The 26,732-nt window shown below is 46.5% G+C and overlaps 1 protein-coding gene and 1 pseudogene across 9 annotated transcripts; one reads left to right on the top strand and one right to left on the bottom strand.

Annotated features, from left to right (window-relative positions):
• The first annotated feature begins 475 nt into the window (after nt 1-475).
• On the top strand, nt 476-7,115 carry LOC136471411 (1,4-alpha-glucan-branching enzyme, chloroplastic/amyloplastic-like). 9 transcript variants are annotated; one of them, XR_010762036.1, is made up of 8 exons: nt 476-1,059; nt 1,145-1,370; nt 1,450-1,518; nt 1,717-1,823; nt 1,908-1,983; nt 2,072-2,469; nt 4,449-4,651; nt 6,591-7,115. XR_010762036.1 is itself a non-coding variant. In XM_066469147.1 (7 exons), the coding sequence occupies exons 5-7, from the start codon at nt 2,389-2,391 to the stop codon at nt 6,604-6,606; spliced, it is 300 nt and encodes a 99-aa protein (XP_066325244.1). In that variant the 5' UTR covers nt 476-1,059; nt 1,145-1,382; nt 1,717-1,823; nt 1,908-1,983; nt 2,072-2,388; the 3' UTR covers nt 6,607-7,115. The 9 variants fall into 9 exon arrangements, 1 of the variants encoding a protein (XP_066325244.1); XR_010762037.1 differs by having other exon boundaries at nt 1,145-1,382; nt 1,490-1,518; nt 1,717-1,796; XR_010762030.1 differs by having other exon boundaries at nt 1,145-1,382; nt 1,490-1,518.
• Nucleotides 7,116-16,057: 8,942 nt separating this feature from the next.
• LOC136451258 (uncharacterized) lies at nt 16,058-18,998 on the bottom strand (annotated as a pseudogene).
• Nucleotides 18,999-26,732: the final 7,734 nt, after the last annotated feature.

Here is a 26,732-nt window from a genome sequence, read left to right as displayed (position 1 = left end):
GGTTTAATTACTTAAATTCAAAAAGTGAATCAAAGAATTTCAGTATCTAGTTATTAGTTAAAAAAAATTATTAAAATACAAAAAAAGATTGAATAATTTTACTTTCTAATCATTTTTGCAGTGGGCCCAAGTCGTCTTCAAGCGTACATAATAGCGTATCTCAAACATCTGTAAAGTTATAATGGTAGTAGCATAGTTTCTTAAATAGTAATGGTGTGTTTTAGAAACGGTAAAATTATAATGACATAGATCAAATTAACCCTTTCATAATTGATCATTTCCATGGGTCATGCATGGAAGGTAGATTTCATAATTCTTGAGTGCAACATTGCCGTGTGTCATGCATGGAAGATAGATTCCATAATTGATTACTTTTTAAGAATCTTTTACCACTAAAAAGATATTTTTTATGCCACATTTATTTTGGGCGTGCCTTTCTCGGTGCCGTGCGATACAGCGAGCGCTCCCTCGCTCCCCCGCTCGCACGGTGGGCCTGGTCCCGTGCGGTCTCCACTCCCCCGCACGAGGCAGGACGACCCCGGTGATAGATGGCGTCGCACGATCGCTCGCTTCCCCGGGCGTCGATCCCACATTCATCACGCACCCGGCGTCGATCCCGCATCCATCACGCACCCGGCGTCGATCCCACATCCATCACACACCCGGCGTCGATCGCACATCCAATCACGCACCCGGCGTCGATCCCTCTCCCCCGCGCCTCGCTTGACGATGCCGTCTGGCCGCCTTGCCCAGATCCTTCACGGTTGTGCTATACTGCAGCCTCTCCACGTCCATGTCGGTTGCTCAGTCCGCTTCTCCTCCAGATGTGCGCCGCGTCCGCAATGTTCCTCACTGCCCTCCTCGTCCATGTCGGTTGCTCGCTCCTTGGGGAACTTGATCCGGTCGTCCTAGGGTTCCTGCCGTAGACGGCGGCGGCGGTGCCGGTGATTCACCCGCCGGTCTGATCCGCCGCCGTCCCGCGGCCTACGTCCGGCAATGACGCCTAGGCAGCAGCCGCCTCCCCTTGTGAATCGATTGCTCCATCCGCGCTTTCCCACGGTACCCGGCCCATCCCCATCCCCTTCCCATCCACGCCTCCGCTACTCCCGCCGTCTTCCTCACGACTTTGCTCCTGCCGCTGTAGTGCTCTCGCTCGCCTGTTGATCGGACGGCGCCGCCAGGGATTGCGGTGAGGTTCGGCGATGGGGTCACTGATGTCCAAAGTCCCAGGCAAACTTCCAACCGTGTTCGGAAGAGAGACGACTCACAGCGGATCCTTCACCCCCAGCGCCAACCCTACACCCAACCCCAACGCCTCCGACGCCCCCGGGTGCGATGAAGAACAACCGGCGCGGAAATCAAAAGCAAAGGCGAAGCTGCAGGTTCGTTGAACATCCGTCTCCGTCAATCTTTCTTCTTCTTCTGAAAGAGTAGTGAACCTCAATGAAGATGAACAGAAAAACTTTGAATCAGTGCTTGGTGTTCGCAGATCCATCGTCACCCTTGCTGCTACTACTGGTATTTTTTGTTATCTGGGCTCTTGCATTCAGTTGTTATTACTAATCATAGTATTGCTATATGTTGACCATAAAAAAGCTGGTTGCATTTACACAAATATGGTATAGAGTGAAGGGGGGACTTTAGAGTTTTACTCTGACTTTGTTTTAAATTTTAGTAAATTTATATGATGATTATAAATTGAATACTCTTGCACAGATGGATGGCGTATGTGTTGCTCAGGGACAGTGGTTGATCATGTGAGCAAAAAAACGTGGATACTAACCTCTGCTACTCTGGTTAGAAAACCTGACACTCAGTTTGAGGTCAGTCTATTCGTTTGGCTGTGGCTTGTCGTAAACGATCGTAAATTTCCAATTGAAATAGTATTTTTCTCTTACACAAACCAGCCAGCAGTACTTCTTCACGAACCAGCAACGATACGAACCAGCCAACCGAACAGGCTATGGGCACGACGACATTAAGGTCAAATAGAACATCAGTTCCTTGTTTTTTCATGCTGACTTTCTCCTATCTTGCTATGGTTAAGTATTTACAAATTTGTCGATTACAGATAGAAGTGGTTCTTCACAATAAACAAATTGTTCAAAAGCTTTTCTGGTGAGATGTGGCGGGCTGGTCCGTGAAAGTAGCAAGTGACTGCAAAGAGCTCTTGGAGCTTGTTCGCTTGTTGGTTTTAGTCAGCCCAAACCAGCCAGCCAACAGTATTTTTCTCTCACAACAAACTAGCACCAACCAATCCAAATCAGTCCAGAAACCAACCAACAAACAGACAACGGCCTGTTTGTGTGATGTCAGTCAGGTTAACGGGCTTTGGAGTTACAGTACCCTTTTTTCTCTACTGATGGTTGTTGGTTGGTGGCTTCCTTAATGGTTTCGCAGGGTGGCGGCAATGTGCGGCTGAGTGTGCTGTTTGTCCAGTGCGAGGCTCGCCGGTCAGGAGTGCAGAAGGTATGCAGATCTTTTTCCCTGATTCAAACCGTACGTTCTTATGGCAACAAGTCAAGCGGATCTCAGGTTTCAATTAAAGCTGTTTAAATTTTGGTGGTTGGTTTTCTTCTGCCATTCTCATCATTTATTACATAATAATAAATAGTTACAATAAACTGCTATATTCCGTGGTTGCTGCTTTTTTACTTTTTAGCCCTTTTTCCGAAAGTTCCCCACAAATAGACCTCTGACGGAAAGAATTCAGAAAATAGACGCTTAGCTCGGTGCTATCGACGCTGGCGCCGAGCTAACACGTCTCGGCGCCAAGGCTCAACGCAAAAGCGAACGTGGCAGGCAGCTCGGCGCCAGCATCAATGGTACCGAGCTCGAGCGCCGTGCAACGTGGGTTGTGTTTGACCCCGAGCTCTCAATTCTCCAACCACGTACGGGTACCAACTTGGAGCATCAATCAATCAAGTTAAGGATTTAAATAAATAAAACTTCATGATTTCTGGTGTCCTGGTCCAATGCATCTTCGGTCTTGTTTCTCCGTGCGTGTTGCTGTGAACTTTCTTTCATCTTTATTTTGATTCGTAAGTAGACTCATTCGTTTTTTTAACAAAGCAAGTAACGAAACTGTAGTTGAAATCCGTAACATGCACGATGGTCCTGTTCGTTTCGCTGAGATTGGACTTATGCTAAAATGCTGAGAGGAAAATACTATTCGTTCATATTGAAAAGTACTGTTGAGCTAGTGCAGTTGTTTTCTCAGGATCTCAACGGGTAGTACTACATGCCCTGTTCGTTTCTCTTATAATCCGTCTTTATCGGTTTGTTTTTTCAACCGGAACAGTGTTAGTTTTGTTTTTTCAGCGAAGCGAACGAGACCACCGTGGATGTTATTAGCTGTAGTACCACCGTGGATGTTATTAACCGTAGATGTTTGTTTTCAGCGAAGCGAAGCGAATGATGTGAGAAGAGAATTAGAAAGGGAGTCGTGATGTACGCCTGTACATGTGTCCGTAGAGGGTAGAGTACTTATATTAGCACTTGGTTACAAACTTACACGTACGTACGTTCGAGGCTTACATGCATCATGAAGTGTGTAATAACAAGTTGATACATTGCTGTTGTTAGTCACTTTATTTTTTATTTATTTATGTTGTTGCGAAGCGGTTCGTACATGCATGTTGCGAAGCGGCCTCTGTGCAGCGGTGCAGCGACGACGTGTGCGAGCGAATCCATGTCGCTATCGCTACCTGCTCCCCTCCCTATCACAGACGGTGGTGACAGTGACCTGCCGTGCCGGTGACGATCCAATCTGACTGTGGCCTGCTGCAGATCCAATCTGATTATGGACACGGACAAGTCTTCTCCCATCGACGACGATCCAATCTGACCGTGGCCTGCTGCAGATCACTCGCTAGCTCGCATCTCTTCCTCTCCCTTCCTTTGTTCCCCTGCTAGCTACTCACTCCTTCGTGTTCATGTACCGTACATGCATGCTCCCTCGTCAAACAAAAAGACCGGCGCAGGGTACGGGCCACAGTGCAGGATATGGGCCGGTTCCCCTGCTACTCACTCCACAGTGCAGGGTATGGGCCGGTTCCCCTGCTACTCACTCCACAGTTGGTACCCGTACGTGGTTGGAGAATTGAGAGCTCGGGGTCAAACACAACCCACGTTGCACGGCGCTCGAGGACTGGAATTGCATTCTCGGCGTCAGCGTTTACGGCGTCGAGCTGCCTGCCACGTTCGCTTCTGCGTCGAGCCAAGACCTCGGCGCCAGGGACGCTGGCGCCGAGACGTGTTAGCTCGGCGTCAGCGTCGATGGCGCTGAGCTAAGGGTCCATTTTCTGAATTCTTTCCGTCAGAGGTCTATTTGTGAGAAACTTTCGGAAAAAAGGCTAAAAAGTAAAAAAGTTGCGCCTTACTGCATCATCACATGTAGCTTCTATGGCTGGTGTAATTCTGAATCTGGCTTTAATGCACTTTGCAAGGTCAAGAGCAACGCTACTGCATCTACCGTGCAACAAGATAAAACTATGGCAACCGCCAGAGGCGATGTCGACCATCGTCCCATATACGACCTGGACCCCAAGCTGGACAAATTCAAGGACCATTTCAGCTACCGGATAAAAAGATTCCTGGACCAGAAAGGCTCCATTGAGGAAAATGAGGGAAGTCTTGAAGAATTTTCAAGGTTATGCTTATAATACATTCAAATGCTAATATTTATAGCTCCTGCCTATGCCGCAAAATATCACCTTATCTGCACCATCAATCTTTCTGGATTTTATATGTTTTTCGGGCCATTTCAAATTTGGGATCAATCCAAATGAGGATGGACTGTATATCATGAATGGTCACCTGCTGTGCAGTAAGTTCTAATGTTGTCTTGTAAACATGATGTACCGACAGAGATAGTAACTAGATTTTTTTTTTTAAAAAAAGAAAAGTTAAAGCACATGAGAGTAATCAATGTTTAAAAGTACAAAACTGTTTGGAGACTTTACTCTTGTCCAAGAATGTCATGTCTTGGCTGAGGAGGCTAAAAAACTTTACAATGGACATGATTTGTATTTCTGAAAACAAGAAGATCCTATCGCTTTCCGGAAACTAAGATTAGGTGACTTAATCGCATTTGTCATATACATTGTTACAACTTTTCGCTTTATCTCCTACATTGGAGCTTTGTTTAGCAAGATGATGGTCATGTCATCGTAATTGCCCACAAATTCTCCATCTGACGCTTCATGATTGACTCATGCGATTCAAATTCTTGACCCGTGGCCCAAACACATACTTGAATGGCGATGGGAAGCCAAATTGTGGCCTAACAGTGTCATGGCAAGCGTAAGCGGCAGTTGCATATATCTTGCAATTCTTTGGATTTGGTGCTAATGGTTCATCCATCCATCTTGAGCAACACGCTAACACGTGAGTTGTGTAATTCTTTTCTTCACTTCCCTTATTTCTCTTATAATTTTCTCAATTTGTATCCTAAATATTTCTGAATCAATTTTCAAAGCACATGAAACCACTGAAACAACAGAGCCAGAGAAAATGCAATCATTAGCCAGTGTCTTGCATAATACTGAATGTGCAACTTCTCCCAAGAGTGCAAGTTCTTGTTTTAGTTCAGATAGGATGGGCGTGCTGAGATAGAAAGCTGTGCACTAATTTTGACAGTACAGTGTCATGGTGATGGCAGCAGTAGTTATCTCTTGCAATTCTTTGGATTTAGTGCTAATGGTTTAGCCATCCATCCTGAGCAATACATAAGTTGTTTATTTCTCAATTCGCACTCTAAATATTTCAGAAATATTTATTTTTCAAACTTCAAACTATGTGAAACCACTGAAACAACACAGCCAGAGAAAATGCTATCATTAGCCAGTGTCTTGCATAAGTACTAATACTCTACATGTGCAATTTCTCCCAAGAGTGCAACTTCTGGTTTTAGTTTCAGATAGAATGGGTGTGCTGATATAGAAAGATGTGCTCTAATTTTGACAGTTGGTTTGTGAAGCAGTACATTCTTTTTTTTGTTTCTCTTTTCTTGTACTGAAGAGCTACAATTGTTTCCTCTCAGTTGCTCCCAATTTTCAGTGCACAGTTTAATTTTCTATTATGTACAGTCTGTTGGAACACCCAAAGAGCTTGGTGTGACTGGAAATAATTTCAACCCCATCTTACAAAATGATGGTTTAGTACCTTCACTTTTGGTCTGTACATATCTACATTACAGAGATTAACTTCGTGAAATTTAGCACGCTGACATCAGAGTTTGAGCACTTCTTGATTTCTTTCTCTTTTTGCCTCTTATTTTTTGATTGATTGATGTTGTATTAGTAGTCTTTTTTCCCGGTTTGACGTGTAATTTGAGCTGCATTTAGATTTTTTTCTCTCTTTTGCAGCACAACATGTTTGCTAGATGGATCTGTTGCATTGACAAGCAAAGGGACTCATTTTTTTATTCCTGTCATGCTACCATGGAACCAAATCAATATCATATACTTTGTTTTTTTAGGGAGCATCTGAAGATTACATCTACATTCGTGTTCATGAACAGTATAGTATTGTGCTAATTTATGTTAGAAAAATGCAAATAAACCTATTAGCCCTTATCTATTTTGTAGATTGTGCAACAACTAATGGTCAATGATGGGAAGGCCAACTACTATGGTCGTGATTCGGAGCAAGAATCAGAACAACTGGCAGAGAAGAATATACGTTTTGGTGCTAGACTGGAGGAAGCAACACAGCGATGGAGATTATGATCAAATCCTGTCTCTGAGCCCATGATTATTTTCATATGAACGATGAGCTTCATCATTTTACAGTAAACGAGTAAAGGCTCTGGTGATGCTGCCAAGAGCATGGAGGGCGCCGGTGCCGGCGCCGCAATGGCGCCACCACTGGCACACAGGCGGAGCGCTGGACAAATTGACCTTGCCGGCATGGCCATTCACGATCTTAATCGCCGGAGTAAAAGGAAGCGATTTGGAATCAGAACATTTGGTGTTTGAGAATTTTGACACATTTAAATAAGAATTGTAATTGGAGAAAGATGTGAATTCTCTAGAATGTGTATTATTATTTTTCAAAAATTTCACTCTAAGTACTCCTTTACGAATGAACATTTATATGGACACTCCCTTTAATTTGAACTACGTGCTTGTATTATGTGTTTAGTGTCCTTTCTTCAAAGCTTGCGTTGATACTTTCATGTAAAATTGGTGCTTATACATCTAAAATGTGGCTCAAAACAACATGTTGCTAAGATCAAGTATATTATAGTGTTTCATGAGAATATGTAATTCTCTCGGCACCACCTAGAATATGCACATTGCAGTATTGAACATCTTGATCATTTGGTTTGTATGGATCTTTCCCCTTGGAGCTTGAGCTATGACTTCGTCGACAGTTCTGTTTTGGTGGTGCCCAGTAGACATAACATCAAAGATCAAATATTTTGATGAAGTCTAGAAATTTAGCATATCTTATCGTGCGATCCGTGTATTTTTAGTATAAAGGTTTAGTTGCCATGTAGCAACGTACGAACACGCTACCTAGTATATTATAAAAGACAAAAGGCAGAAACTTGGAGACGAGCCGAAGTCATGCTTACATGCTACGTGCCGTGCAGGCCCAAGCACGGCCCAAAATGCAGGCCGGGCCATATAGCCCGTCGTGCCAAGATCCTAGGCACGTCCCAAAATATTTCATGTCGTGCTCGCACGGCCCATAATATTTCGTGCCGTACCGTGCTTGGGTCGTGTCAAAAGACCATGCCACGACCCAGCCTCAAATGGCACGCTAGCCCATGTCCCAGCTCTATCTATCAGCCTCGCGCAGGTGGCGTCGTGTTGGCTCCATCACTTGCCGACGCAACGCACGGTGCCGTAGCTTTTTTTGCAGAAGTGCTAGCACCCGGACGTCCGGACGGACGCCCACGTCTAGATGCTCGCACACTACACTCCGTTTCGCTCCATGCAGGGTCCATCCACCCGAGCGACAAGAGGGGAAGGACACGCGGCGTCTCCGATCCGGAAGTACACAACCACGGCATCGTATGGATGCCCTGCCAGCGCCGGTAGAGACAATGAAGCAGAAGGTAGGGAGGAGAGGTGTAATACCCGATCTACTTTTAAAACATCCAAATACAACAGTTGCAACATATGTCTGAAGGCAGTTGAAACACTTGAAACATGCTTATGAAACAATTGAAAACCATTGCAACCATACGCAAACATCCAAATAAAACACATGCAACATATGATTGAAACATATGCAACATCCAGATAAACACTCTTGCAACATGCGTCCAGAAAACACAGATGGAACATACCTCTGAAACAACTGGAATACTTAAAACATACACTTGTAACATGCCTCTAAAACAATTGCAACATATGCAACATGTGCAACATCACCCGATCTACTTTTACAATATCCATATGAAACAAATGCAACATACATCTGAAACATCTGAAACATTTAAAACATACATATGCAATATAGGGGAGGGGAGCTCGGTCGACCGGGTGTGAGAGGGGGCGCCATCAGGGGAGGGAGGGCGCTGCGCTGGGGTGGGGTAGAGCCGCCCACTCCCCTGCAACAACGCCGCACCACCTCCATGGATCTTGCTCGTGCTCCATGGATCTCGCCAGGGTCGAGGAGAGGGCCACCAGATCCGTGGGCATTGGGCGCTCCCGGTGGGTGAGGATGTCGAGGTGGGGGAGGGGGCCGCCGTGGTGGGGGAAGTGGCCGCCGGAATAGGGGATGACGACACCGAGGTGGGGGAGCACGCCACCGCCGGCCAAGGAGGCAGCCATGGCCACGTGTCAAGAACACAGGCAGCATCCACGGTAGAAGGTTGTTGCATATGAACAACAGAACATATGTCATCACGCAACCCATCCACGAAACGTAATGCATAAAACAAAGGATCTGTAGTTTTGCCATAAGCTAGGAGTTGATCAACTAAGCCAGTGAATCGGTCAGCATATTCTTGAACAGCCCCGGACTGACGAATATGAAATAACTGTCGAATCAGCAACTCATATTGATCCCAACCAAAATGATCAAGGACCAACTGACAGAACTCCTCCCAACTCATCTTCTTCACCTTGAGATCTAAGGACTGCAGCCAGCGAGATGAGGCTCCAGTCATCCGCATGGAGGCCACACGAATCCACTGACTGGGCTCAACCATATACATGTCAAAATAATCATCACAATGACTAAGCCACAGCTTTGGATCCTCCCCATCAAAAACTAGAAAATCCATCTTAGGTAATTTACTACTAGAGTACTATGGCCCCCAATGCGCGCGATGCTCATGCGGTGTGCCCCCAGCACTATGAAACTCCCGATCCCCCAAATCTAGCGCCGAGCTAGAAAGCGACTTGTGAAGAACATAATGATGGGTGGGCTGGGGAAGGGTCTCGATGAGCTTACCCTTGACCGAGGGTTGAGCCACGGGCTCGGACCCCCGATGGTGATGTGCCGCGCCGTGCCCAACAAATGGGCCGATGGCCGGGTGCCCGACAGATGATGTCGCCGCGGCCACCACGGGATGAGGCTTTGAAGGACCGGAAACGGCGACCAGAGGGGGGGGTGAATGGGAGCCTCAAATTTCTTGCGAAATATTTGGCTGCTGTCCCAAAGTTACCCCCAAACACAAGCGAGCTGGCAAAACTAAAATATCCAAGCCAACTGGTAACGAGAGTACTTAGATCAATTCTTTGGAACGGTACAATACCAACGCAACAGATAAAATCCAATTTGGAGCTCAGATGACCAAACTGCACTCAAAATGAGAAATCAAGGCCTGAAAAATTACACCAGAAAATCAGCTGGAAATTCGCTGATGGCTGGGCTGCACAACACCGAGCGCTGGGGACTGACTCTCCTACAGAGATGAAACAGACTGGGCACTCAGGCCAAACTGGCAAGCAACAATAGTTAGGAGTTGAAGAAAGAGCAGCCACCAGGAGGTGCTACCTGCCTCCTGGACGTTGGGCCAAACAAGTACAGAGAGAAGCTAACGAGAGCACATGCTCAAGCTAGTCAACAAACTAATCAAACAAGTGAATATTTAATTAGTTCAAAAACTATTGCTTGAAAAGAGGCAGCAACCAAAGACACGACGAACAACGTTGCCTGGAATACGAAGCCGGTGGGACTGCTCACCGATGCGGAAGAGCTCGAGCAAGGATATGCACACCGTCCAGTAGAGAACACGGCAAAACAACACTGCAATATCCGAAGCTCGTGACTCAAAAACAAAGACTGACGAACAGGAACCGTGCGCATAGGAGCGGACGAGTCTCAATGTCCTAGGGGCGAGTGGTGCTCTGGTGAGCACGCACGGCAGCTGGTTGGTGCCACTATCGCCGAGTGCTACTGGGGCCGCCCGTGCGCATGCCTGTACGTGAGTGCCCAAGAACAGCGCACGAACAGAGCGACGAACAGAGGGAGGCGACTCCAAAAATCCAACGAGAACTGGATCAAATCAACACCAACCGCGCCCAAAATTTGCACAGACCAAATTCAATGCGCTACGAATCTAGCCCCAAAAAATCATTTCCTTGGATTGATCCAAACTCCGGGAAAACGAGATCGTAGGCATGAACGAAAATGGGGAAAAACTCAAGAACACAGTGACGAAAATCACACACAAAATCACTTAATCTCGGAGGACAACTGGAGGATTCGGACCTCCATTCCCACACCAAATCTCAGTTTACACTCACGAATTTCTTCATAAGTGGACCTCTCTCTTAAGAACTAGAAGAAGAGCTAACCCTAGGTGGAAGGGGGAAAATGAGAGAATGGGAAAAGAGGTAAGAGAGATGGGGGCTCCCTCATCCTATTTAACAGGGCTATTACACAATCCCAGTTTTGCCCCTGGATACTATTGAGTCAAACCACTTAGCCCAAGGGCGTTATGGTCCAACCCGGTGTCATCTTCATCCGACGGCCACCGCACCTCTTCATCAGTAGCTTCGCCTCGATGCGAACTCCCCGATGCCACCACGTGCCGTCCGTTCCTCCTCGGAACCTCCGCCCGGGTTTTGAGGCCCAAACCCGTAAACCCGCCACCGATGGTTTTGAGGCCCAAACCACCAAACCTGCTCACGAGTAGCGTACTCCATACGCGTCCCCCGCCGCTCGACACGTGTCACCGCCATCCTCAACCGGCCGGCACGCCAAGTCGTCTGAGCCTCGCTCGACCCGCACGTCCGCTGTCTTGACTCGGTCAACACCGTCACTCCCATGTCTTCTTGCACTTGTCGATGTCCCAAGTGTCAGCCACCGCGGCTAGTCACCCGGCCTCTAGGTCCCTCGGTCCAAGCCTCACGTCCGTCCTTCACCGCTCCCGGTCCGTCGGCACGGCACGTCCTCCTTGACCTTCACCTCACCGTCGACCACCGCATCCGAGCTCCACACCTGCACAACACAAGCCAAGAGACATGTCGCACACATAGCTTTCGCCATGGTAGGGTTAGTCACCACTCAACCCACTTCGTGGATCACATTGACAATCACTCATCACAAAACAAACACACAAGAGTACTTATCAACCTTGTGTTCGCAATCTCCCCCTTGATGAGTGCATTGTCAACACCAATACATGAACAGCTTGAGCAAAAGAAAAAGAAGAAGAAGAAGAGAAAACAAAGAACTCACCCAAATGACCAAAAGCCAAAGAAAAGCCAAGAACTGGGTCATTTGAAAATGAGCAAAACTTGGTCCCCAAAGACATGGACAACGGCTCGACGCAACCAAGTAAAACAAAGCTAGCCCTCAAGAAGAGGCAACGGGCTCAACACCACTAGCAAAGCTCGAAAAGCCGAAAAACTGCTAGACCCTCCAGAAGAGGCAAAGGCTCAACACATCTAGCAAAACAACTCAAATGCAACTCCCCCGCCGAAAAACTGCTAGACCCTCCAGAAGAGGCAAAGGCTCAACACATCTAGCAAGACAACTCAAATGCAACTCCCCCTGAACAAGTGCAATCTCAACTCCCCCTGAACAAGTGCAATCTCTCTCAAATGAATGCACATCTCTCAACTTTGGGTGGAATTGGAAGTTTCTTCCCCTGAATATTTCTCCCCTTGTGTCCCCTTGTGACATTGTGAGTGTGGAAACTTCTCCCCCTTGTTGACACATGCACTTATCAAGTTAGAGCCCAAAGATTGCAACTCCCCCTCAAAACAAGCTATGAATGCAGAAATGCACGAATGCAGAAGCTTCAAGATTATAGCAAGTAGATTGAAAGGATGCTCTAGTTGATGCTGTCATGTATATATAGCAACACATACAAGTGCTAGCAAATGCTCAAAGTGACCAAATGAGACAAAATATGGCATTTAAGCAAGTTTGATCAAGTTTGAGCAATTTTAAAAGAGGGTTCACCACCAAAGGAGCACATAGCAAAAATAGACAGGAGATCAACCTTGTGCTACACATGTATGCAAAGTGAACTACCCCAAACAAAGTTCACACATCATGTCATGAGACAAACTTGTGGTTCGATCAAATTTTAGATTCCAATTGAAATTTATCGGAGTTATGCAGCTTATTACCAAAGTTTGTCAGACAAGTGTGTGCGGGAGGTTATCTGTGCCATCAAAACCTGACTTAGCAACCATGTCAAGCCTATGCCAAAGGCAATCAGAAGCTTAAGACAATGATCTCGGTATCCATTACAGAGCTCAAGTTCACCAATAAGTGCAATTTGGAGCTATCTCGATACTCTGACATAGGATAGTACAGACCCATCCTGATCTTTTCAAATCACTTAGTTTGTTTTTCAAGTTTTAGCACAAATTCAAGTTTCTCAAGCAAGTGTGTAACTCAAGGTATGAGCCGTAGCAACTAAGCATATATATGAAGCAAAAAAGATCTTGACACATTCTACACATGCTAGTTGCCACAAGTAGTGGTGAACACATTTCATGTTTCAACAAGTTTTAATCAAGTTCACAATTTGGAAAACAAGCTTAGCTCATAACATGCATCAATTGATCAAAAGGAGCCTAAGCCAAAAGCACATCATGTATATCCATAACATCCCCAACAAGAGCATAGTGTCAATCTAGCTACTATAAGGATGAAGCTCAGGATGCAATATGATACATGATGATATGATATGCAAGTATGATATAAAAACAAAAACAAAGACTAAACTACAAAAAAAAGCAAAACTAGAATACAACAACCAAAGTTCCCCTCCTCTAAAAAGGGAAACAAACTCCAAGCTCCCCTCGCAAGCGAGCGAACTGGGCTTGGTCAAGTGGTTTGGTGAAGATATCTGCGAGCTGGTTTTGGGTATCAATGTGGTGCAGATCGATATCACCTTTCTCATAGTGGTCACGCAAGAAGTGAAAGCGAACTTCTATGTGCTTTGTCTTTGAGTGAAGGACTGGGTTTTTGGCTACACTTATGGCACTGGTGCTGTCACAAAACAAAGGCACTCGCCTAAACTCTAACCCAAAGTCTCTCAGAGTAGCTATCATCCAAAGCAACTGGGAACAACAAGCAGCAATAGCAACATACTCAGCTTCTATGGTGGATTGGGCGACGCTAGACTGCTTGTGAGAAGACCAAGACACAAAAGAAGATCCAAGAAACTGACAAGTCCCTAAAGTGGACTTCCTCTCAACACGACAACCAGCATAATCCGCATCAGAATACCCGCAAAGAGAAAGAGAGGAGGAGGCCAAAAACCAAAGACCAAACTCGGGTGTGAAACGAAGGTACCTGAGGATCTGCTTGATGGCTTGACGATGAGACGTGTGTGGCAAAGACTGAAAGCGCGCGCACAAGCAGACTGCGAACTGGATGTTCGATCTCATCGCCGTTAGGTACAGCAGGGACCCGATCATGCTTTGGTATTCCTTCTGGTCCATGGCTTCTCCCTCCTTGTCCTCATCCAGGGCCATCGTGGTTGACATGGGCATTGAAAGAGGCTTGGCCTCACCCATATCAAATTTCTTGAGCACGTCCTTGGTGTGCTTGCCTTGGTGCACGAACGTCCCCTCGCGAGTTTGCTTGATTTACGGCCCAAGAAAGAAAGTCAATTCACCCATCATGCTCATCTCAAATTCCCTGCTCATAGTATCTGAAAACTTGGCAACAAGAGCATGAGAAGAGCCACCAAAGATTATATCATCCACATATATCTAAACCAAAAGGATGTCTATGCCTTGCTTGAGGAGGAACAAAGTCTTATCTACGGAACCCATCCTAAAACCCTTATCAAGCAAGAAAGCTTTCAAACGCTTATACTAGGCTCTCGGGGCTTGTTTCAAACCATACAAGGCTTTGTGGAGTTTAAAAACATGGTTGGGGTACTTAGGATTTTCAAAGCCAGGGGGTTGCCTCACATAAACCTCTTCCTCTATGTACCCATTCAAGAAGGCACTCTTCACATCCATCTGATACAGCTTGAACCCTTTCGAAGCTGCAAATGCTAAAAGGATCCTAATGGCTTCTAGATGGGCAACAGGAGCAAAGGTTTCTTCATAGTCTATTCCCTCTTTTTGGCAAAAACCCTGAGCCACTAATCTCGCCTTGTTTCTCACTACCACCCCATCCTCACTCTGCTTGTTCTTGTAAACCCACTTTGTACCTATGGGGTGGCACTCTGGTGGAGGTGGAACTAAAACCCACACTTGGTTCCGCTCAAAGTTCTCTAACTCCTCGTGCATGGCATTGACCCAATCGGCATTAGATAGTGCGTGTCCAATATCTCGAGGCTCAAAAGAAGCTATGAAAGTAGAATGAGCGAAGTGTGAGATCTGATGTGACATGGACCGTGTGACCCTTTGGCCGATGTTGCCGATCATGGTCTGAGGCGGGTGGAGACGCTGAATGTGCCGAGGTGCTTCTCTCAAAGAAGTCACCTCCCCCTCCACAGCAGCTGGGGCCTCCTCAGGTGCAGCCGGCGTAGGCTGAGGAGGCGGCTCATGCGGACCCCAAGTAGTGGAAGAAGACGGGTCGGGACCGTGAGCCGAAGTAGTCGTCGTAGACTCGACTAGAGCAGCCAAAGAGGTCGGCTCGACATCTCTCCAATAAGCATCTTCCTCATTCTCCTCAACAAAGATGCTCTCACCGATCTCCTGATCACCTGCACTTTCAAAGACAGGAACAGAACAAGGCATGGTCTCATCGAAAGTGACCTCACAGGTCTCCACAACTTGGTTAGTTTCAAGGTTAAGAACACGATATGCATGAGAATGAGAAGCATAACCAAGAAAAATACCATCGGAAGACTTGGACTCGAACTTGTCCAAATTACCTTGTTTTAGAATGAAGCACTTGCATCCAAATCTCTAAAGTGGCTTACCTTGGGTGGTCATCCGAGTCGCAACCCATAAGAAGTTTTCTTCATGAAAGCTCAAAGGAAAATATGATTTGAAACATGGCACGCGGTGTTGATCGCTTCGGCCCAATATCTCCTAGGAGTCCTATGCTCATTGAGCATCGTCCTGGCCATCTCAACAAGGGTCCGATTCTTGCGCTCAACAACACCATTCTGCTGAGGGACATAAGGAGAGGAAAACTAGTGCTTGAGGTCCAAAGAAGCACAAAAGATTTCAAAATGAGTATTCTTGAATTCTGTGCTATTGTCACTGTGAATCGCTCTCATGGCATTCTTAGGGAACTCATTTTGCAACCGAAGAATCAAATCCCAAGCATGTGAAAAAGCCTCATCCTTACTCTTCATGAAAAACACCCAAGAGTAGCGAGAAAAATCGTCCACGATCACTAGAACGTACCACTTCCCACCATCTGACCGAACCCGAGCTAGACCAACTGTGTCCATATGAAGTAACTCGCCGGGTTCCTTGGTCATGATTTGGTTCATAGGTGGGTGAGAGGCGGCAACCATCTTCCCATGACGACAAGGGTGACAAACCAAATCCTTTTCAAATTTTAACTTGGGCAATCCTCGGATTAAGTTAAGTGAGCTCAACCTAGCTAGTAAGTCAAAACTTAAGTGACCCAATCTCCTATGCCATTTCCAAAGCTCAGAGGAGGATCCGGCCACCAAACATCGAGAAGAGCCAAAAGAGTGAGAAAAATCAGCTCAAAAGACACGGCCAAAAGGAACAATCTGGCAAACAAGATTTCCCTGAGAATCAAGGACTCGAGACAAGCCAGTCTTAAATCGCACTTCAAAGCCATCCTGAAGGAGTTGCGAAACTGAAAGCAAATTGAAATTCAAATTCGAAACCAAAGCAACATCCTTCAAGACAAAACTCTCGTTGACCCGAATGGTTCCACGAGAAAGCACCTTACCTTTGCTATTGTCCCCGAATGTAATGTACTCCTTGCATTGCATGGGGTCGAGGCTGGAGAACCATTTTGAGCTTCCGGTCATGTGGCGCGAACATCTGGAATCAATAAGCCATGTGTTCTCTAGGCCTCCATCCTGCATCAATAGAAGGACATGGGATGAGCAAATGGCGCAACACTGGGGTTAGTAAACTGTGAAGGATACTAGTGTTGGTTCATTTGCCCTAGGAAAGTGTTAGAAAAAACACCAAACATGCCATGTCCCATTTGAGGAAAGTGGGCACCACGTGGGGGAAAATGTGGTCTGCTAGAACTATAGGACTGAAAGCCACTGTCGTGAGGTCCAAAGTCATATTGATCACGACATGAACCATGCCGGGCACGACCACCACGTGGTCTAGCAACCTGAGGCCTAGCACCTTGAGGCATTGCCCCTCGAGGCCTAGCATTGCGCCTCTGAATAGGCAGCACAAGTACGCCATGGGCGGGTGGTACATGTTCCGGTTGTTCAACTCATACTCCCACCGCTCATCTCTCTTCCTCCTAAAGCAAAACTCAACAAGGTGACCATCCCTATGGCAACAGTCACAGTGATACCTCACCTCTCTCTTGGGTGGTTGTTGGCTCACTTTCTTGTGGGTATGTGTCACTCTTGGTAGCTTTTTGGCTTTAGGAAGGGGATCCTTAGAGATGCTCAGTAGAGTGTCAAGTGGGTTCCTAAGATAGTTCGGTTTTGGAACCCAAACTTGTTTCTAGGGGGGAGCTCTTGGAGGTTCTTCTAACACTCCATCTTTTACAGTGGGTTCGGTAGGCTTAGGTGGATTGATCTTGGAAGGTTTCTCACTTGGGCTTAAACCACTGAACTCACCAACTTTGCCATAGACATGTTCACCCTTCCCACCTAAAGCAAATCCTACTCCCGATGTCTTAGTTCCCCACCTAAACTGGCTCATCATCATGCCCAACTGCAGCTCACTACAAGACACCCAATTCAATATGGACCGAAGGTATGTGTTGTCTTCCTCGGATCTCATCTTGTCCCGCCTGCAAGAATCAAGCTCCAACACCAAGCTCTCACAACATGCACACTCAACAACCATGCTATCTAAACTGGCCTTCTCAAGAGCAAGGATCTTGGCATTCTTCTCTACCAGCTCAGATTGCAAGCCCGAACAAGACTTGCATGCACCCAACAAGCTAGACATAGCCTTTAGCTCATCGTTCTCATCTAACAAGACAGCATACTTAGATTGCAACTCAGAAAAGTTGGTCATATGAACAACACATTCATCACACTTAGCCTCATCAGACACATGAACGACAAGCTTCTTAGCTTCCTCAAGCTCCTTCTCCACAACTTCTAGCTTGTCCTTAAACTCTTTCCTCTCACGAGTAGCACGTTTTAGCAGCTTATCTTGACTCATCAAAGTATCAGTCATGATATCAAGCTCGACAATAAGAGCATCGATGGTGGATTTTACCTCGGTAGAGTCATCGTCGCTGGGAAGCACGTCCTTGTTGGGCTTCACCCCTTCATCCACGGCCATGGTGCAGTAGCCTCCGTGGATGGACTTGACGACAAAACAAAGCCCGATCAACTTGTCCTCATGTCTCTTCTCGGACTCATCATCGCTCGAGGAAGAAGAATGGTCGTCGTCGGTGTCGTTGTCGAGGTCGCTAAGGGAGGTGAGGAAGGAGCACTCTTGGGCCTTGGCCTTCTTGAAGTACTTCTTCTTGAGCGCCTCCTTATTGAATCCTCCCTTCGACTTGTGCTTGGAGGTGTACTCACGCTTGTCCTTGTGCTTGCTAGAGTCGTGCTTGTCAGAGGAGTGCTTGTTCTTCTTGGGGCAGTGGACGATGAAGTGGTCAGGGTCTCCATAGCCGTAGCATCCTTCCTTCGGACCACCACCATGCCGACGATTCAAGCGGTTGTTGTGAAACCGCGAGAACCGGCTAATGATCAACGCCAGCTCGTCGTCCCCAAGGGCCTCCAATTGCTCCTCTGTGACAGACACCAAAGAAGGCAAGGCAAACGACATCTGTGAGGGGTTAGCCAAAGAACTTGAGCTGTTACCAGAGACCAAAGCCATAGTCGGTGCAGAGGGATTCTTGAGCTTGGCTTGGGTCTGGTAGTTGATCTCGGTGGACTTGAGCTTGCTAAAAAGCTCATTTACGGTGAGGGTCTCATACCCCGAAGACTCAATAATGGCGGTCACCTTCACATCCCATACCTTCTGATCTAGGGCATATAGAAGCTTGAGTGCCCTCTCATGATCATCATAAGGTAACTGTGCCTTGTTTGCTCGCATCTTGTTGACGATGGTCTGAAAGCGAGAAAACATGGCATCGATGGACTCGCCATCAAGCTGGGTGAAGTTCTCGTACTCCCTCTTGTACGTCTCATAGAGTCTGGTTTTGACCTGTGCGGTCCCCTCATGATAGCTCTGAAGCCTCACCCAAATCTCCCGAGTAGTAGTACAATTGGAGACTCTCTCGAACTCCTAAAGCGAAAGACTAGAGAAAAGAATTGAGCGAGCTCTGCTATTAGCGTTGTGCTGATCTTTTTGATCTTGCATGACATGAGCACGGGGTTCAAGCACAACGTAGGTAGCATCCTCGAAAATCCCCCAAACAAGCCAATCAATCCCCTAGAGATGCACAGACATGCGGATCTTCCAATAGCGGTAGTTTGTTCCATCGAAGAACGGTGGTTTGTCGGAACCACGCTCCATGTCGCCTTTGTGGATCATGGACCGATTAAGGTGGAATGATCCTTAACCGGCTCTGATACCAATTGAAGGACCGAAAACGACAACCAGAGGGGGGGTGAATGGGAGCCTCAAATTTCTTGCGAAATATTTGCCTGCTGTCCCAAAGTTACCCCCAAACACAAGCGAGCTGGCAAAACTAAAATATCCAAGCCAACTGGTAACGAGAGTACTTAGATCAATTCTTTGGAATGGTACAATACCAACGCAACAGATAAAATCCGATTTGGAGCTCAGATGACCAAACTACACTCAAAATGAGAAATCAAGGCCTAAAAAATTACACCAGAAAATCAGCTAGAAATTCACCGATGGCTGGGCTGCACACCATCGAACGCGAGGGACTGACTCTCCTACAGAGATGAAACAGACTGGGCACTCAGGCCAAACTGGCAAGCAACAACAGTTCGGAGTTGAAGAAAGAGCAGCCACCAGGAGGTGCTGCCTGCCTCCTGGACGTTGGGCCAAACAAGTAAAGAGAGAAGCTAACGAGAGCACATGCTCAAGCCAGTCAACAAACTAATCAAACAAGTGAATATTTAATTAGTTCAAAAACTATTGCTTGAAAAGAGGCAGCAACCAAAGACACGACGAACAACGTTGCCTGGAATACGAAGCCGATGGGACTGCTCACCGATGCGGAAGAGCTCGAGTGAGGATATGCACACCGTCCAGTAGAGAACACGGCAAAACAACGCTGCAATATCCGAAGCTCGTGACTCAAAAACAAAGACTGACGAACAGGAACCGAGCGCACAGGAGCAGACGAGTCTCAATGTCCTAGGGGCGAGTGGTGCTCTGGTGAGCACGCACGGCAGCTAGGGCCAGCGTTGGTGCCGCTGTTGCCGAGTGCTGCTGGGGCCACCCGTGCGCACGCCTGTACATGAGTGCCCAAGAACAGCGCATGAACAGAGCGACGAACAGAGGAAGGCGACTCCAAAAATCCGACGAGAACTGGATCAAATCAACACCAACCACGCCCAAAATTTGCACAGACCAAATTCAATGCGCTACGAATCTAGCCCCAAGAAATCATTTCCTTGTATTGTTCCAAACTCCGGGAAAACGAGATCGTAGGCATGAACGAAAATGGGGAAAAACTCAAGAACACAGTGACAAAAATCACACACAAAATCACTGAATCTCGGAGGACAACTAGAGGATTCGGGCCTCCATTCCCACACCAAATCTCAGTTTACACTCACGAATTTCTTCATAAGTAGACCTCTCTCTTAAGAACTAGAAGAAGAGCTAACCCTAGGTGGACGGGGGAAAATGAGAGAATGGGAAAAGAGGTAAGGGAGATGGGAGCTCCCTCATCCTATTTAACAGGGCTATTACACAATCCCAGTTTTGCCCCTAGATACTATTGAGTCAAACCACTTAGCCCAAGGGTGTTATGGTCCAACCCGGTGTCATCTTCATCCGACGGCCACCGCACCTCCTCATCAGTAGCTTCGCCTCGACACAAACTCCCCGATGCCGCCATGTGCTGTCCGTTCCTCCTCGGAACCTCTGCCCAGGTTTTGAGGCCCAAACCCGTAAACCCGCCACCGATGGTTTTGAGGCCCAAACCACCAAACCAACTCGTGAGTAGCGTACTCCATACGCGTCCACCACCGCTCGACACGTGTCACCATCGTCCACGACCGGCCGGCACGCCAAGTCCTCTGAGCCTCGCTCGACCCGCACGTCCGCCGTCTTGACTCGGTCAACACCGTCACTCCCATGTCTTCTTGCACTTGTCGATGTCCCAAGTGTCAGCCACCATGGCTAGTCACCCGGCCTCTAGGTCCCTCGGTCCAAGCCTCACGTCCGTCCTTCACCGCTCTCGGTCCGTCGGCACGGCACGTCCTCCTTGACCTTCACCTCGCCGTCGACCACCGCATCCGAGCTCCACACCTACACAACACAAGCCAAGAGACATGTCGCACACATAGCTTTCACCATGGTAGGGTTAGTCACCACTCAACCCACTTCGTGGATCACATTGACAATCACTCATCACAAAACGAACACACAAGGGTACTTGTCAACCTTGTGTTCGCAGGCTTGAGGACCCCAGCGGATGCTAACGGATCCGAGTCGAGCACCACATGACTCACGGTCTTGTGGAGCGCGGTCATCTCTTCACGCATCTGCTCCACCACGGCGTCGGACTTGCGGACCTCGCCCAACTACGCGCGTAGCTCCGCCACCGACGCATCCACCTTTGCTTCCACTCATCGAGCACCTTGGCGGCCTCCTCCAAGCGATTGAACCGGTCCACGATGGAATGCTCCATGGCCCCGATCCGCTTGCCCAGTGATGCCTCCACCTCTCTGATTTGGCCGTCGAGAGGCGACTCGAGGGAGATCTTCACATATTTGAGCTCATCAAGAAGAAGCTTGGTATTGGAATCCATGGCCTCAATGTGTTTCCTGAACCTGGTGAAGTGGTCATGGATGATTTCGTGGGGTTCCAGGATGGAAATCAAGGCAGGGATTGCAACCTCCGATCTAGGCGGATGGATCGACTGATTCGGCCAAGGAAGGATAGGCTCTGGATACCAATTTGTTAGCAGCAAGGGGGAACGGATCGAGAGGAACAGAGCAGGGCCGAGAAGAATAGCAGAGGCAGAAAAAACAGACGAATCTCAGGTTCGAGTGTAGAGTTGTTTCTTTACATATTCATGCCTCTCCACTGGCAGAGATCAGAGCTCATATAGGAAACTCACACCTACTCCTAACTGGGCTCACTTGGCGACCCATTCTGGCCCAAATACCTTGGTACTCTTTATCTTGGGCCTCTTCATGCTTCCTCCTGCCTCAGCTGAAGCCGACGAGCCCAGATGCTTAACCGACGCCGGCCCAGGAAAAGGGATCCTGACATCCCCTCCCTCTTGCGCGCCTGGATGCCCCCAAACAGCGGCGCGAGGAAATTGCTGACGAAGATAGTCCAAATCTTCCCAGGTAGACAAAGAAGAAGGCAACTGAGACCACTTAACCAAACCTTGGCGCACAGGTGCTGATCCCTTGATGATTGTTCGGCGCTGAAGAATCTTCTCTGGAATACTCCAGCGAACAGATGATGGTGGCAGCAGCTTCTCGACAAACGACGTGCCTCACGCGGTCACGCTTGCCCGCGCAGCGCTCGCCCTGCCATGACACACCGCATCGCGCTCTGCTCGTGTGCACGTAGCACAACCCTCGCCTGTGCTGCGTCTCGAGCCGCCTTGCTGCGCGCCACACCATGACACCAGCAGAGAGAGAAGATGATGTTGGGAGATGAAGTAGATGTTGAGAGAGAGAGGAGAGGAGAGAAGAGGCTGTTGACTACCATTGACCAAGGGCAAAATAGTATTTTCATCCATTATTAGTTTATTAGTTAGCTACACTAGAGGGTAGTGACATAGATGTTATAAAATTTAGGTTCTATTTAAAATACATTATTATAGAACAGAGGAATGGAAATAAATGTAAGAATAGAATAAGAAAATTCATGAAAAATATAAGAAGATATGTTTGGAACAAAGAAAGAGGTAACATGGGAAAACTTAAAACATTGTATTAGACTAGTAAATATGCCCGTGCGTTGCAACGGGAGGAAGCTATCAAACGTTTGACCTGTTCGTTTAGTTTGCTGCATAGCTGCAACGCCCGCGACAACTTAATTTGTACATGTACTATTTTGGATATTGCGAGTGGTTGCTACACCAATCACAGACGAACGGGCTCGTTAATGGAAACAAAGATGGACAATGTTAGGTATGTATTTATTTTTTTATCGTCTCCATAAATTTAAAAGCTATACTTTATTTTATAATGATCATAGTATTCATAATATAAGTTAATATTGGCAATGTCCTATTAATTATGTATTGAATTAAAATACAACCTTGGTAGTTTTTTCTTTCGTTGTAAAGAGCACAAAAATATTTACTTGCAAATGTATTGTAACTTTAATTTTCATACTATCCATGTGTTGATACAGTTAGATATCAAGTTTCAAGGCTTCTTTTGAGAATCCATAAAAATATGTGACTTTAATACCTCATTAAAGTCGGCAATTTTTTTTAAAAGAAAAAAATCGGCAAGGAGTTAGTCGTCATTGTGTCTCAATTTTCACATATCAACCATGTCAAGAGTTGCACTGGTATATGTAGACAACTTAGAGATTTACACTGGCATACAGATAGTTTGGAGAAACATTTATTTGATTAGATTAGATGACAAATTGCTCAAGATTTCAGTTTACGATTTGATTAGTTAAGCCATCAGCTGATTCTTGTTATAATAATAACTTTTTTCTAATTAAAACCAACAACTTAGTAATAGAAATATTTATTTATTAACTAAGGGTCAAAAAGATCCATAATACTATATTTATTATTTATATTTATCTTTATAAGGAAAAACATGGTACTTTATATCTAGAAAGGAAAAAAAAATGAAAACACAGCAAGGCACCAAAAAAAAAAAGTCACGGACACCATCCACGAGCGCGGGAGGGGAAGGGGGGCAATACTTTTTTGAAACCCACGGAACACCTGTACGAGCGGGAGAAGGAAAAAAAAACAAAGTGGCGGGAGAAGAAACCGAGATGAAAGCGGTAAAAAAGAGACTCAGACCAAACATTGGTAATCAGATTGGACACGGACTGGTGATAAGTTGAACGAAAATTTATATGTGGCTGAAATTTTGCTTTTTTATTATTAGGTATAGATATAGATTAGAAACTAATAACACTTAATTATAGGCTAGATAACATAATATGTGTCCAAAAGTTTATAATATTTTGTTTTCACTAATGCCCATGCGTTGTCACCGCACAGTAATTTAATCGTTTGGAAAAATGATCCTTGCCCAACATTCCTAGAGTAACAACTGATGTTACCGCGTATTAAAAGGCGGCATAATAACTTTTTGGTGTATCAAAGATTTTTTTTAAGAAAACCAACACCAGATGGAATGCATAGAACTATTGGATTGATCCAATAGAGGCAAACTTGATTAAGAGCTAAAACAAAATACAAAACCCATGCACAACCTGACCCTGCTCGCACATAGGTCCAACATGTATGTGCCTTAGAAAACCGAGATATAATACAACAAAGAATAACAATGACATGTGACAATATATAAACTAATGTTCTAGTGTGGAAGTACAGCGATATACAAAGCATATATTCATTAGTGACAAAGGGATGGCTTAGCCTTACATGATATGAAAAAAATTCTAACTCCAAGTAATTAACGAAGAACAATTCTCAGGTACACGAAATAAATAATGACTAAGAAACAAAGTTGTACAGGCTGTCACGCTAGTTCCCTTCATCAGATGGATATATTCACCGAAACAACTCGATCGATAAAAAGTGAATCTATATTTGTAGCCCTGACCTCCGCCCCGCGTCCCCCACCCCACGCGCCGCCGAAGGGGTCACCTGCCTGATCAGCCCAGGCAAAGGATTTGCTGCCTTCGTGCCCTCGTAGCGGCTGCCACCCTGCCCTCGCCCTCTTCCTCACACACCACCACCGCCACCCTGTCCTCGCCCCCACCGTCAGCGCCCTGCCCTCGCCATCGCCCGCTGCGGTGGCCGCCCGGCCCTCGTCCTGCTGCCAACGTTGTCACCCTACCGCCCGGCGCTGGTGTTGAAGGCACATCCCATCTTCGGCACCTACCCAACCACCGCCACTGCCATCGGGAACGAACGGTGAGGAGTCCAAGATCCAGAAAGTGCGCCCCATCGTCCTCGTCCATCACCCGTATTCTCCTCCTACACCACATTATTCGTCTTCATCAGGATCCCCGGACAGGCTCCATCACTACCATGGAAGTCCTCTTCAACCGGACCCTCGACCTCCGCTACAATGCCCTCTTCACCCGCATCACCAGCAATCTAGCATCAACCACCGCTGCCTCCACCTTCCATCTCAGCACTCACTGCCTTCTGTCCTCCTTTCAGATGCGGTCCAAGGCCAATCAAAATCGATAAAATTGGATTGTTTGCACCCCAAAAAAGGGAGCCAGGGAGCAAGGACCTGGGCAACGGCCGCATATTTGGAGGCACAAGATTGGCGTGGAAAGATGGGGAGGGGAGGTTGGTTAGGTGCTGCATCGTGTGGCCGCCATCCTTATTCGCTGGTTCGTTCAACGACGATGGAGAGCAAAACCCCTCACCCGATCTACATGGTCCCGCCGTTCGCTGGGGACTGGTGAGGAGGGGTCTGCGTGCCCTCACTGCCACCACCCTGCCCTCGCCCTCGCACGCCGCCGTAGCCGCGGGCTCATTGGAGCTTTCGCCATGAGCGGGAAAACTCTGGGGTGGGTGTGGGCGGAGCTGTCGCCATGAGCGGGGAAAACTCTAGGGTGGGTGTGGGCGGAGTTGTCGCCATGACATCGACTGTCGAGTGCTGGAGCTGGAATGAACTACGAGTCTTCTTATTAATCAGTACTTCAATCATCCACCCCAACTATACTACTCAAAACAATATCCTTCTATTATAAATTTATCATTTTACCCTTAATTACATAAAAATTGGAAAAACTAATAAAAATCTTTTTTTAATGATGGTCTCACCAATTTAATATGCACTTTGTGCCTATAGTCCCACCAATTTAGTAGACACCTGGGGCCTTCCGGTGCTTCCTCCCTCAGTGGTCAGTGCCTCTGGGTGCCTATGCTTTTCTAGGATCGCTCCTCACCCGCTGTTCAATTTTCCCCAGCCATAGTAAAAATTCTCTTTTTAATATACATATTTTCCCCCGCCATAGTAAAAATTCTCTTTTTAATATACATATTTTCCCCCGCCATAGTAAAAATTCTCTTTTTAATATACATTAATCTTTCAAAAAAAATTAGACGAAGCCTGAATTGCTTGCCACTGGCTCATGCTCCGAGAGGCCAAGAGTCAAAGAAACAACAGTTGGGCCGATGACGTATTCATGTCTCTTTGCGTGCGTACTGCACGTCTGTACCCCCGCTTTGAGAGTGAGCTGGGCTTAAAGTTTGGTGTGTCACGTCGGATGTTATACGTAGATATTATATGGAGTGTTCAGATACTAATAAAAAAATAAATTATAGAATACGTCAATAAACCATGAGACAAATTTATTAAATTCATTAAGCCTAATTAATTCGTCATTAGCACATGTATATACTGTAGCACTTTATTGTCAAACTATGAACTAATTAGGCTTAAAAGATTCGTCTCGTAAAGTAATCGTCATCTGTGTAATTAGTTATTTTTTTAAGTTTATATTTAATATTATATGTATGTGTCCAAACAATCATGTGATATGATGTAAAATTTTGAGAGAGAAACTAAATAAGGCCTTAAAACAACTAACAGAGTAGAGGTCCAGTAGAGTAGGAGCATAAATGCACACACTAGAGTAGAGGCTTAGAGCAGGAGCAGCCAATCAGAAGCTCCACAAGTTCAGAGGGCTAAAAGAGACATAAACCCCACCTCGGCGTCTCCGTTCTCGGTTCTTCAATCAGGTGATTCAGGCTGGTCTCTTTTACGGTTCAAAGGCGCGTGTTAGTGATCATCAAAGCTCGGGCTTGGCACCAGAGCAAGCTGCAGGTACTCCGTATTTCTTCCTTCCGTAGCTTGGGTTTCCCAAGATGATCAAAGATTATCATTCATCAGTTTTATCTTCCGTAGCTTGCGATTAAGTAGTACTTCTCCAACTTCTTTCGTTCTGTTCTCTGGC

This window comes from Miscanthus floridulus, chromosome 1 (assembly GCF_019320115.1).
Source record: "Miscanthus floridulus cultivar M001 chromosome 1, ASM1932011v1, whole genome shotgun sequence".
In the NCBI taxonomy this organism is placed as follows: Eukaryota; Viridiplantae; Streptophyta; class Magnoliopsida; order Poales; family Poaceae; genus Miscanthus; species Miscanthus floridulus.
The sequence above is the reverse complement of the archived record's forward strand: the minus strand, read 5'-3'. Positions and strand labels throughout refer to the sequence as shown.

Bases quoted from the DNA above. Each gene is read 5' to 3' on its own strand.
- LOC136471411 (XM_066469147.1), top strand. From the start codon at position 2,389: ATGGTTTCGCAGGGTGGCGGCAATGTGCGGCTGAGTGTGCTGTTTGTC. The intron at 2,470-4,448 runs GTATGCAGATCT...GCACTTTGCAAG, and splicing joins GCCGGTCAGGAGTGCAGAAG to GTCAAGAGCAACGCTACTGC.